This window comes from Acyrthosiphon pisum, chromosome A1, assembly GCF_005508785.2.
Source record: "Acyrthosiphon pisum isolate AL4f chromosome A1, pea_aphid_22Mar2018_4r6ur, whole genome shotgun sequence".
Taxonomy (NCBI): domain Eukaryota; kingdom Metazoa; phylum Arthropoda; class Insecta; order Hemiptera; family Aphididae; genus Acyrthosiphon; species Acyrthosiphon pisum.
In genome coordinates, this window is record NC_042494.1 from 75,008,800 (window position 1) to 75,022,175 (window position 13,376).

At 33.1% G+C, this 13,376-nt stretch overlaps 2 protein-coding genes across 4 annotated transcripts in view; one reads left to right on the forward strand and one right to left on the reverse strand.

Annotated features, from left to right (window-relative positions):
• Nucleotides 1–886, forward strand: part of LOC100164565 (ATP-binding cassette sub-family G member 1) — a 14,227-nt gene extending 13,341 nt beyond the window's left edge. For all 3 annotated transcript variants that reach the window (XM_016806511.2, XM_029487531.1, XM_001943601.5), the window contains one exon: nucleotides 197–886. In XM_016806511.2, coding sequence (XP_016662000.1) covers nucleotides 197–615 — 419 coding nt within the window. In that variant the 3' untranslated portion in view covers nucleotides 616–886. The remainder of the gene's footprint in view (nucleotides 1–196) is intronic.
• Nucleotides 887–2,589: 1,703 nt separating this feature from the next.
• LOC100574710 (pancreatic triacylglycerol lipase) lies at nucleotides 2,590–10,889 on the reverse strand (the record flags this gene model as incomplete). Its single annotated transcript, XM_003246188.3, is given in 7 exon segments — nucleotides 2,590–2,959; nucleotides 3,972–4,128; nucleotides 4,745–4,960; nucleotides 5,073–5,324; nucleotides 5,565–5,716; nucleotides 8,609–8,735; nucleotides 10,692–10,889. Coding segments are annotated over 7 exon segments (1,050 nt in total). The 3' UTR covers nucleotides 2,590–2,880.
• Nucleotides 10,890–13,376: the final 2,487 nt, after the last annotated feature.

Here is a 13,376-nt window from a genome sequence, read left to right on the forward strand (position 1 = left end):
GTTCAAAAAGTAAAAAACTTAAAAAATTATACGAATAAAAAATATTTAAAACTATAATTTTTTAAGAAAAACGTTGTTTTATAAGTGATTAGAAACTATGTAAAAAAATATTTTCAAAAAAATTTATACTTTTTGAAATAATGAGTGTTCTATGATAAAAGAATCACCCAGTATTTATAGTGGATTTCTGTTTCAGATGTCTGTGTTCGTTGGACCAGTATTTGTGGTGCTACTATCCGTGTTCGGGTTCGCGATAAGGTTTCCGGACATACCCTCCATGTATGTGTGGCTCCACCATTTCAGTTTCATCAGGGCGTCATTTCAGAGTATCTTGTATTCGCTGTACGGCCTCGACAGGGGCGTTTTACCGTGCTCCGACGAGATGTACTGCCACTACAAAAATCCAGTGAAGTTTCTCACCGAAATGGAATTCGCCCGAGTGAACATTTATTCCGAATTTTTCTACTTATGCTCCTTTTTGCTGTGCACTTACGTGCTGACAACAACTGTCATATGGTACAGACTGAACAAACGTTAGATCTCACTCAAAACGACCAAACCTGCAATAGAATTGACGAGGTCTTATATTTGTCAAAAATGTGGTTTTTTTTCTGATATGTATCATATATGTATTATAATATGTGATAGTTGTTTATGTGTGAAGTCACTTTTTAATGAAATTATTGTATTAAATCACAAAAATATAAATTATTCGATCACATATTATATAGGTATGTATGTGAAGATCAAATTATTAATTTACAAAACCCTCTTAAGAGGACGCTACCCATTAATTTTTTGTCTCCGTCATATAAACGGCAAATAATGTATCAAATTTTTGTTCGCTAGTTTCAATAGTGTGCTGTTAGTTTTGATATTGGAGTGAATTGACATATTATCAAACTTTTAGGTAAGAGCTTTATGTGTGCTTAAGCGTCGGCGTTTATTCGTTGTCTTAATTTTCAATTGAAATTAGGGAACGAAAATTTACCTTGTACGTTTGTAAGACGGAGACAACACATGTTGGTGCGACGTCCTACGTAACTGGGGTCGCGATCTTCTCAATCTGTGGCGTAATTTGGGAGGGGGACAGGGTATACATTTGCCCCCTTGTAATTAGCGAGCCACTGTCGGGCCGCTTATGGGCTAGTTTTGGACCTTCATATAGTAGCAAATAGGTAATATATTTAGGTCTCCTTCTACATATTATATAATATTAATTATTTAGTCATTGTTATCTCTCAAAAAAAATGGGTAATTTATGCCTATGAAACTATGGTGGTAACCACGGTTATCTTATAGAAATAACAATATGGAATATTGTTATTTCTATAAGATAAACGGAGAGTAACTAGTAAGTATAAAATGATGTAAGAACTAAGAAGGCTATTCCCTATTTGTATTGAGATAAAAATCCAATAGTATTATAGATATAAAGTGTTATAATTTATTGCTAAGCGAGATGTTTTTTTTTTCAGTTTCATTATGGATGGGTAAAAAATTGTATCCTCCCCCCCCCCCTCAAAAACTGAAATGACGTCACTATTCTCAATGGTTAAAACAATATTATATGTATAAAGCTAATGCGCTAAAATGCTAAAATATAACTGTTAAATCGGCAGTGTCACAAATGTGTGGCTTCTGTCATCAAAAGTTTAATTTGTACATTTTTTTACACTTTTAACTTTTTATTCATTTTTCTCTACAGAATAAATTGTAAATACCTACCATAAATAAGCGAAAAATGAAAAATAAAATAATTGGTTTGCCCTTGTGATATTCGCAAACCGTTGCTGCTCCACTGTAGATTAACATTCGTAATATTGTAATCGTGTTCCTAAAACCTGTGTTTTAAATTGTTTTAATATTATTGTTTAAAGTGTTCAGAGCGAGTACCTATAATATGCATTAAGCACTTTTTTTCCTCGCCAAACTATAATATGTTATATTTTACAATATACAATTTATAATTTGTTATGATGTGTTGTTAAGATTTTTGTACGCCACCTTATTTTTCAGTAAACATAATATTTTATATTATTATTCTCTAGTATTAGATTTTATTTGAAATATTTCAAAAGCATAGGTATATCAATGAAAAACGGGTTTGGTTGTACAATTATTTCATAGTCGTAAAATTTACAACACTATTGAAGTACTATAATATATTCAAGGGTGTTATAGTCGCCAGAACTCTCCTCAAAGGATAAAAGGACAACAGCAAATAGTAATGCGTATGTAAAAGAAAATAATCCATACATAAATGTATTATTTGTGCGACCATTTATTTTATAATGTTTAGCGTCCCAAGTTGTCTGGTCGCTTACTGCAATAGAACGTAAAATAAGAATGTGCTAAGTATCGTGAATGTATAAAAAGCTGAACAAAGTGTCGTTATCATGGGCGTAGTTTGGTATAATTATTTGTGGGGCTATATAGGACTAGAAAATTATAAAAAGATTTAAAACTATAGTTACGGATAAAATGTAAGACACCACGAGGGGGCTACAAAAGTTTACTACGCCCATGGTCGTTTACACGCATTTATTAACAACTTGTGTAAATTCAAAAAATTTTTTAACAAAAATAACAGAAATTTAAATAATTTTATTTAAACAATAAACATAATAAATTACATTAAAAATAATGAATAATAATAAAACAATATTAAGAATAAGTCAAATCGATTTATCACACGACTAAAATATTAGGTCCGTTAACTCAAACTCAAAATATTAATAGTTTATTCTTGGTGTTCATTACAAATTAATATTGCTGAGATTTTTGTTAATCTTAAAATGTAACAAATGGAAGGAATGTCTTCATGGCCTGTACACGGTGACGACTTCACCTCGTTAGAAATATAAAGAGGATATAACTTCAGAGGTCTTCCTTCGGTGCATACGGATCATTGTAAGGAGGACTGCTTGTGGTCCTGAAATAGAAATCACCTCTCACCCTGAAAACAATAGAAATTTCACTCATGCTTTGTTTGTTATATGGCTACCTAAATAGCAAATTTATAAAACTTAACAGGATTCTGAGTGGAGTGTAGAATTTGGCTTTAGATAGAATGGTTGCACATCAGACTATATACTACGCAATGTTAGACCGTGGTGTACGAAAGTTCTTATCTAAAATACGAACAAGTGAACTACTACTAACGCTCCCTCCATCGGTTGTTAATTGGAATTACAATGTTATAAATTGTAATATTCGCATTTCCCATATTCCCATATGAATACAATATTGATGATGTTATGTAAGCAACTATATAGCGCTATAACGTAACTTTTAACAGATTTTTGATAAGAACAATTAGTGATCACAAAATAATGACTCGTTGTGCAACCATTCTATCTAAAGCCGTGGTGTAGAATGTATTGGTTTTAGCCAAAACTAAATTCATGTGTGTTTCACTCTATAGCAACCTATTGGGGTTGAAAAAAAATCAAGAAGCATCCACACCGTATGTACATCGTAGATACATCGGTACATGTACCTATTATATTATATGTCTTGTAAATTTAATACATTCATTGTAGCGATGAATCTAAAAAAGTATAAGGAAGTTGCAGTGGTAACTTAATTATCGGTTGCTATGGGCAACCTAGGAACTTCATCTTTGCTAAGTTTGGTAGTCATGGCAATTGTAACGTGTAATCAGTCATAAAAATAGAATAATTTTTTTGGCTCCCAGCCTCGACACGATTACGTCACGGAAACGCTCTCCGTGTCGCACAACATTATAGAACGACCCCCCCCCCCCCAGCCATAGGACATGTCAATAAGCTATAAACCCCAGACTATACAGACTCATGAATCTATTGATATCACTTCTATTGAAAACGGTCCCGTCGTTTCTGAGTCTGTTGATCTCTGCAGATATACCAACATCCATAACATCCATTATTCCATAGATTATAAGTTATCTATGGAATAATATTTTATGTCATGTGGTTTCCACTTACTTGGGTGAAGCTCTGTGTCCCATCGGCGTTTTCTCGTCATTGTCGCAGTCGTCGCTCACGAACTCATTCCAGGACAGGCACTTGTACGCCATCATCGTACCAGGGTAGTACACCGAGTCGGCGTACAGCATGTACGCCCTCGAGTGGCTACAGCCAACTGCGATAAAAAAAAGATAATTGTCCGCGGTAAAGACGAAACGCAGTACACAATCATTTGGTATTACAGTGAAACCTTTAAATACCGGACACTCTCGAGTCTCGGTCACCGAAATTTTGTCTATTATTCGGAGGTGCCCGCTATTCAGAGAGTTGAGATTGTAGAAAGTTTGTAAGTAGTTAGTCAGAAAAGTCCGATATTGAAAGGTACCTATCCGCTATTGCGCATTTGTGTTAGGAATTTATATTTTAAAATCTTCTTTTTTTTTTTAATTTTTACAATTTTTACAATTGTTGTTGTTTGCTCAGCCTTCAGAAGTTGAGTTTTTCTAGACTACTGAACACCTCCGGGTGCTAAGCCCTGATTTTATTCCGTTATACGCATGGCACACGTTACAAATTTTACGTTCCTTAAGTCCCGCTTTATTTTCTAACGTGGTAACTAATAACCGAATGAAACTGAGTATTTGAAATAGCCTATACGGTCATACAATCTAAAACAATCTTTGACCGTCTTACGGTAATTACTGCGGTTAGCTTTCCCAAGCACGTTGTTATCTTACCGTCCTCTTATACATAATATTACATATTACAATATATAAGGTAAGTTTACTCACCGAGTCCGATTATCCTATCGAACTTTATACCGTCGTAGCAGCCCGGTTGAGGCACGCTGCCACCGTTCGGGAAAAAGTCCGCGTGCCCCGCTGAGTGATAAAGGCCCGTGGATCCACCCGACGTGTGGATAATGTCCACGAATAGAGCGTCCGATTTCTTCAGCCCTTTTTTCTGCAACTTTGCAAACTCAAAGCCCGGTCCTGCCGGATCGAGACCTAAGACGAGACGCGATTTTCTAAATCCTCGTCGGAAGACCGACCACTGCACTGCACTGCAGTCATAATAATAATAATAATATTATAACGTCGACCGCTGCTCATCGCTCACCCGTTATCCGGCCGATCTTGCCCGACTTCATCAGGGACCCGCACACGCCGGCGATGTGGGCCCCGAGACTGTGCCCGATCAGGTGTATGTCCGACGGTTCGACGATTTCGAAGTCTACGATATTGTCCAACACCTTGGCCAGTCTGGCGCCTATTTTTGACACCATCAACAGCGGCAACATGTAATTCCGGAATCCAGCTATGCCACCCCAGTCCACGGTTATCACATTATATCCACCGACTTTTAAGTAAGCTGTTTTTGAAAAATATCAAATATTGAAATATAGGCACATAATGTAATATTATATTCGCACCCCGAATCACCCCCCGGGCCAGCTTTATTTATACGCTTAATATTAGTGTTATAAATACGGCACCACACAAGAAAAATGTTTATCAATTTATTATGACGCGTATTGTATGTCCACAACAAATCAATTGGTATAAACATTTTGTTTTTTTTTTAAAAAAATAGGTACCTAATACATTTTACCTGTTTTGATACAAGACACTCCATCCTCGTGTACGATGGAGTCGAGCCATCCGTGTATGATCACTTTTAAAGGCATATCCGGAATCCAATGTTTTGACAACTCGTACTCGTGATCGAACCTTATTTTTATAGATTTATGGTTGCCGAGTTTCCTAAAGCCGAAAGCCGCGATTAATCTCAACTTCTATATCGATACAAACACTTTTCTCATATCTATATTGTATTGAAAATACTTATTTTAGAAACGATATATAATAATTATTTGCAGCTTCGATTCAATATCATAATAATATTATCTAATACCTAGACCTACCTATATATTTTAATATGCAACCTACATGCATTTTTAAAAAACGCAGCTCTAATATATTTATTACATGTTGTATTTGCACCGACTTCAAAAAAAATCACCAAAGACGAAAATAGAAAGAAAAATCTTATCAAATATTCAATCAAAGACTCCCAGGATAGTCTTATAGTTATTGGTGAATCAGTAGAGGCTAATAAGCTATGCAACACCATTTTCAAAGTCTTAAAACCCAAGGCAACCCGATTCAGCCATTTATTTTTATTGTTGGCTCTATATTTACCCAAAGGGAAATTTTGGTTTATTTTGATACAATAATATACAAGGTAAATTCAGTTATAAGATCTGTAGAAGTATGCTATAAAATTTTTCATGTGTTTAACTTGGAGTATCCAACACAGTCCTACATTGTGTGGCTATTTATCCAAAATCTGTTTTTTGGTCTGAAATCAAAATTTGATAAACCACACCCCAAGTTGGCACAAGTCTTATCAGAACTTAAATAATATTTCTTTTTTGTTTTTCATAAATTGCATACTGCCACTATATTTTAAATTTATTATGATTACAATTACCTTTGTATATTATTATAATATATTACAAAAAATAAAAGTTTTTTTCAATTAACCAATACTTTTTCTTGTTTTTTTATTTTAACTAGTTTTAATTCCTGTTAGTGATGCTGCAAGAAATAATTATGAAATTAATATAGAAGAAAATGGGTTTCATTAAAAATCAAAGAAAAATTTACTGTTGTATTTTATTAATTAAATTTATATTTCAAAAATATACACGCGGTCAAATAAAGATTAATACAATTGTTATTTTTACAAGAATATTTAATGTTACTTAATAATTCATATTTTAAAATTGATAACTAAGTTTTTAAATCAATTATTTAAATTATTAATTTATAAAAATATTTATTATTTTAACAATGTTACTTGTAGCAATTATTAGTATGCTGACAAGATACTTGTCACCGCTACAAGAAGAATAATTTTAAAGAACGATTCCTATTATCATTTTAACAATACATTTATCAAAGTTATAAAAGATTAATTAATTACCTTGATCATATTGACAATCTATTATATACTGGTTTGACAAATATCTTGTCGGCTGAATAGCAATAAGATAATTGTCAAACTAACATATATTTTTACTGATATGATCCGGGTTTTTTTTTTCAGTGAACTATACTGACTATCCTATTTCAATTTATATTTTTATTTTTGATGAAAATACAAAATTTCATTGAGTAATGTCTTAGGATTTAGCTTTTTACCAAGTATAGTTTATATATAGGTACAGGGTGGGGATGTGAAATGGGCAATTTTAATATGAAACATTATATAAAAATCGCCCGTTTCACTATTCCACTCTGTACTTGATATAGGTACCAATGTACGATACTAATATCAAGTACTTAATAAATAATAATATATACAAATATCGTATGGGTAATTTGTACCATTTAACTAAATGATAAAAATATTTAATACCACATAAAAATGTATACATTAATTACTAATTAACTATCCCAGTTCAATATCATAATATTATCAAAGTGGATACCTGCATTACGTCTTACCATAACTCATAAAACATAATGCAATTATATTGGCTCTTGATGAAAAAATACGCATCCGCAAGATGGGCCGAGAAAACTTAATCATCAATTCGCGTTACTGTACTTAAATATTGATCATTAGTAATTATTAGAATTGCACCGACGCACGTTTTGATATAGTAATAGCTTAGGCGTGCTAATTATTCAGTATGTACCTAAGTACCTAACCTATTCAATATAATCAAAATTGTATGTTACTTTGTCACCGTGTTCGAACGTGAATCGATAATTGCATTTTACCATAATCAAAAGAATACCCAATAATACAATAATTGATTTGAGACTGGTCGTCAACGAAATCATTGTTTTTTAATCTCAATGTCGCCGAAGTTGGTCGATTATATTAAAATAAATAATCCATCCACAGAATATAAATCATGAATCACGTTTGTCTGAGTGATCTTCACTCAAAATATAGCTTGTGCAGTTTCATACACCCGTGATTCGATGGCTCTTTTGATTCACTGTTTTTATTTTTACCGTGTCGTCATAACATTGAATTATTGTTTACGCTGTCTTTACGATAATCAATCATAAATAAATCGTTTTAACGAGAATTTAACAACGACAATATAATATGCTTAAAAGTGACGTTCAGTGGCACCGTAGTATATTTTACCTTACACAATTTTAGGTACTCTTAAAAATAATGTCCCGCACTTAATAGCACATAATTGGCACATGTACTAATATGCATCAATAATCAAGTCGCTTATTCCTAAATTGTATGTACATCTGCCCACCCTTGAATTTTTCCCGTTCGATATTGAATAAAGTGTTCGGAGCCACTGATTAATGTCAGTAGTTTTTAAGCTGTGGACAGCAATCCGCTTACCCCCGGGGGTCCATGACGCTCATGCCGTAAGTCTGCGGCGCTATCGGTGGTTCCGACCATGGACAATTATTGGTGTTGTGATTTATCGTACAAAATTGTGTAGAAAAAAAGTTAATCGAAAGACGATTTATTAGGAAGGGGTTCCATGGTTTGAAAAAGTCTTATATCGAGGGTCCATGGCATACTTCAAACGTTTAAGAACCACTGGCTTATACTATATTACTAATACTATATTATTATTATTATCATTACGTTGTGGTGTTACATACGAATTCCAGTATTTGATGTCCACGTTTTTATCGTTGATGGCCAATGTTTGTAAGTATTTTGCATCAAACCCATCCCATCTGACGATTGTTTTTTGGATAAAACGCAAAGTACTCTTCACAAAACATGCTAGAGTGGACAAACACACATTTTGAATGTTTAGAAAATGTCATAACAATTAATATTAGGTAAAGTATAAATCGTAAAAAATTCAGTTCCTTCGCGGTAGAGGGCCAGCCCTTAAGATTTTAAATGTCACTTATAATGCTATTATTATTAATAATGTATATAATTTGAACGGGAACAAGTCAAAATAACAACTTTCATAGAAACGAAAAAAAAGTGCCATTGATTAAAGATGATTAGGGGTCGTGCAGGCGATCAGCAACATGTATAAAAAAAAAATGTACCTATTTATGATTATTTAAAATTGTACGATCTAATGCATACTAATTAAATCATGTATATTATTATATCCTAATACTCAAATGAGGGCGGAAATGTGTGATTATGTTTTTGAGTCGCATAAAAAGTATGAGTTATAAATACGATTGATATGATATCGGAAAAGTATTTAGTTTTCAGTGATCGTTTAAAGTTAAAACTAATTTAAAATTGAAACATTTGCTTTGATGCCAGTCATTTAATTAATCGTGTGAGTTTTTACTTTTGGAATGTGGTGAACGGGAGTATGGTATGCACCTAGATAACTATAAATGGTTAATTATTATAAATATTTAAATTAAATAATTTATAAATAAATTCTTTAATTATTGGTTCAAGGATTTCAGATGTCACATACCAGCTATTATAATGTAAAGTTAAAATTCAGCAATGTAGATTTAATTTTTAGGTTTTGAGTCATATGTGTACTTAAAAAATTTTCGAAGCATTATAAAATATTATTTTAAGATCAATTTTAAAATTGTAATATATGAAACAAAATACATGTTCGTTGAACTACGACGGTAAAAAGAAAAAAAAAGTTTTCAGAAATGAATAAAATACAAAGTATTTAAATACAAGTATTCGAAAGCTTATAGCAATTGTCTTACTGTTGTCATACGCTCAACTTTATTACCTGCCAATTTAAAATTTTTTATTTTTATTTTCCCAGTCTTTTTGTTACAATCTGTATGATTACTTGATATTTTTCGATTTTTCAGGTAAGTCTTAGCAGTCGTGTGTTTAGTACCTATTAAAATTTAATTTGTTTGACAAATCTAGAAAATTCTAAGATGACGTCACTAAAGTAGGTACCTACCTAATATTACTATTAAAGTCCGCAATGTATTTTTTGCTATAAAGTGATGCTATTTTTGCCTACGACCGCGACACGTATATTTTAGCTTATAAAATGTGAGTGGAAATTCAGTTGCGAGTGGAGCGAACGGTTTTTCTGTTCGGTTATGTGGGCTGGTCAAAACTTTTGCTCCTCCTCCTATCAAAAACGGAAATGACTTCATCGCGTGTTGTTACCTATGTCGTTATACCGCTCCAAAACCGAGCGGTCAAAGTTATAATCGATACGACGGCAATGTGTAGTAATAAAGTATCGGATCAAGACGTTTCGGTACGATTGTTACGAGCGGGGGCGGACTGCAGGCACAGTGGCTCTACTACATCCTATAGGACAGTGGGCCGCTAACCTTGGTTGGGTGTTGACTGTTGAACCGGTGCATTACGTATGTGGTACGATTAAATCGGAATATAAACGTATAGTAGGTAATGCGACGTAAACATAATAGGATTATATATTTTTATGAGACAGGGGTCGTGTCATAAAACTTTAAAAGTTAAATGATTCCAGTTTCTATAACTAATAAATCATAAATGACTCTCTTAATATAATTTGTTGAGTATATTATTCGGGGGGCAGAAAAATATTTTGGTGACTAAGCCCTCCATCAACTAATTACGCCTATCAGGGTTAGAGTAGGGCCGATATCTGGGATAATGGGCTGGACCCTATACCTAGTACGGCCCTGAATTTACCAGATCATCATCATCGTCTACACATAATATTATGACAATAATATATTATTATTTTTCTCTTCGACTCGTCGTAGTTTTACACAGATTTACCGTTGTTCTGTTGGACCACGAGCGCGAGGATCGTCGTGGCGATGATGAGCAGCATTGTTCGGCGCATTTTACGAGGCGATAGCAACGAGTGTGTTCAAAAATCGGATCCGATAATACACTATCTATAGAATGTGTGTGTCTGCGCTCGCGAAAAGCGACGGCTCTAGTCCGGACTGCTGTGCGCGATCGGTTTCGTCGTCGTCGTTTCGAACATGACGTCGTTATTATTGTTTTTCGAAAAAAAAATTATTATTATTTTAATAACAGTCGTTTTGCTCACGCCGCCCGTAACCGCCGGCGTAGTTTAATGGCAACAATTACCTATATATATATATTATTATATAGAAGTATATTTTAAACGGTTCGGTGGTCTGTATATTATTATATATTGCTGCAGCAGTATCATTCGTCACTTAAAAACCCGATGGAACGCGATACAATGGGCGAAAACACGTTCGAACGATATATACCATTATTATTATAATTATTTTTTACTGTTCCGACACATTATTGCGGGCGGGATCGTTGTAGGTAGGCATTGCTCGGTCGGATTTTACGCGGTTCGACACATTTGCGCGACGTGTGCGGTGTAAAGTACGAAGCGTAATAATATAATATTTCACACATTACTGCGATGCGCAGAACGATTGATAATTACACGACAATTATTATTATTACAACGGTAATTATTGTCGTCATTCCTTGGCGTTTGGTAAACTCGATTTGATATTATAACATATTATTATGGAACACCGCCCGACGTGTGGCATGACGTTCGGGCGATATTCGGCTGATTTTCTTTTTCCAGTACGCGACAGCGTCCGTTTATCGTAATAATAATAATTATTACTAGTATGGTAATCGATGGCGTTAATAATAATAATAATAATATTATACCACACACTCGACCGGCTAACCGTAAGTTTAGGTAGGTGTTGATAAAAAATGGTAACGCATTGCGAAAACTAGAAATGCCCGACACGAGCTTATCGACACGACGGTTACGCCGGCTGTCTAGAGAATTATATTATTATCTCAGCTTATTAAAAGAAAATTATAATAATATTATATCGTAATTATAACAATAATAATATATATAAATAATTATTAAAAATTGTATGGTCTGAGATAGCAGTTACTGCTGAAACGGCCGTTCATTAATTATCCAAATCGTTTCAAATCGTATTATGTGTCTATTATAATATGTATGTTTGTACAGTCGTCATACATATTACGCGTTGCAGTAATTATATTTAATTGACGGTGCGATACTGCGATTATCATATTATTTTGAAAGACGCGTTTTGTCTGTCGGGTGATTCACCGAGCATGCTCACATCCCCATTTTTTCATTTGATAATGAATTTATATGAATATGGAATTTTTAAGTATAGGTACTCAAATTGTTGAGATTGTTTCTTCTACTTTAGGATTGTCCGGCTACGATACAAACTTTTGTTTTTAAAATGACAATTTTTTTAATTAACATATTAGATGACGTGACACCTAAACATATCGTACATTTTAATAGATTACTAATTTTTATTCGTGATATTATTTTTCATTGACATGTGATAATTAATAAATATGTAATTACTACTTAACCATATGTATAAAAAAAAAAAAAATGTTAAATTATATAATAATAATAATAAAAAAAAAAAAATAATTTAGATACTTATGTTTTTTAGAACATTAATTTTCTATTTTTTTCTGAAAAAATATCGACCACTTCACTACTTTTTATTGGTATTTTTCTGTGAATATTTAGATGAGCCAATCCATTTAGACGATTTTCCCCCGTGGAATTCCTCAAGTATGATTTAAAACGTTTTAACGTTGAAAAGCTCCGTTCTACGCTAGCAACTGTGACGGCCAACGTAGCGCCAATTTTTAAATATTGGTATACTTTAGGAAACAGTAACTCATCACAACAATTTATGGCATCTATAAAAGTACAAGGGATTTTATCTTCTACAGCGGCTATCCATCTTTGTTTCCACAATAGAACTTCTTTGTTCACAATATTGTCAAATGAGCTTATTACGACTGGCCACTGTTTTGACATTACTTCCGTACTTGTCTCAATTTAATTTTCGGATAATTTTATTAATTTGTTTGGTATAAAGTTCTGAATAATTGAGAGTGTATCTATCCACTTATCCATTGTTAAATGTTAATATACTTAAACCTTTTAATAAAATATACTTAAACTTTTTAATACAAATATACAATAGTTCGTACTTCGTATGCAACTGTAGTTTTGTTTGTAACTATAAGTTTAATATAGTTCAATGGTTGATAAAATAACATGTAGGCACTGTCTTGGTAATACATGAAAACGACGTTAACGATTGTCGATTATAGATTTAAGTGGCTAACACACTAGGTGATTAATCGCACAAAATAAAATACGTTTTACGACGACGATAAAAAATTGTCATAATAATTACACCGATCGTCCAAGTCCATATCTACAATATCTTCGTGAAAATACTCATATTCCCGTAGGTACCCACATTAGATAATGTAAGCTGACAAGCTGTACTATTAATAATATTTATAATTCAGAATTCAGAATTTGAGAAAAGTAGAGTACAGTACAATTAATATACAGGTACAAGAAATTTTAGTTTTCTCATAATAAATTAAATCATTCATTAATTTCGGGGGGGGGGGGGAGGG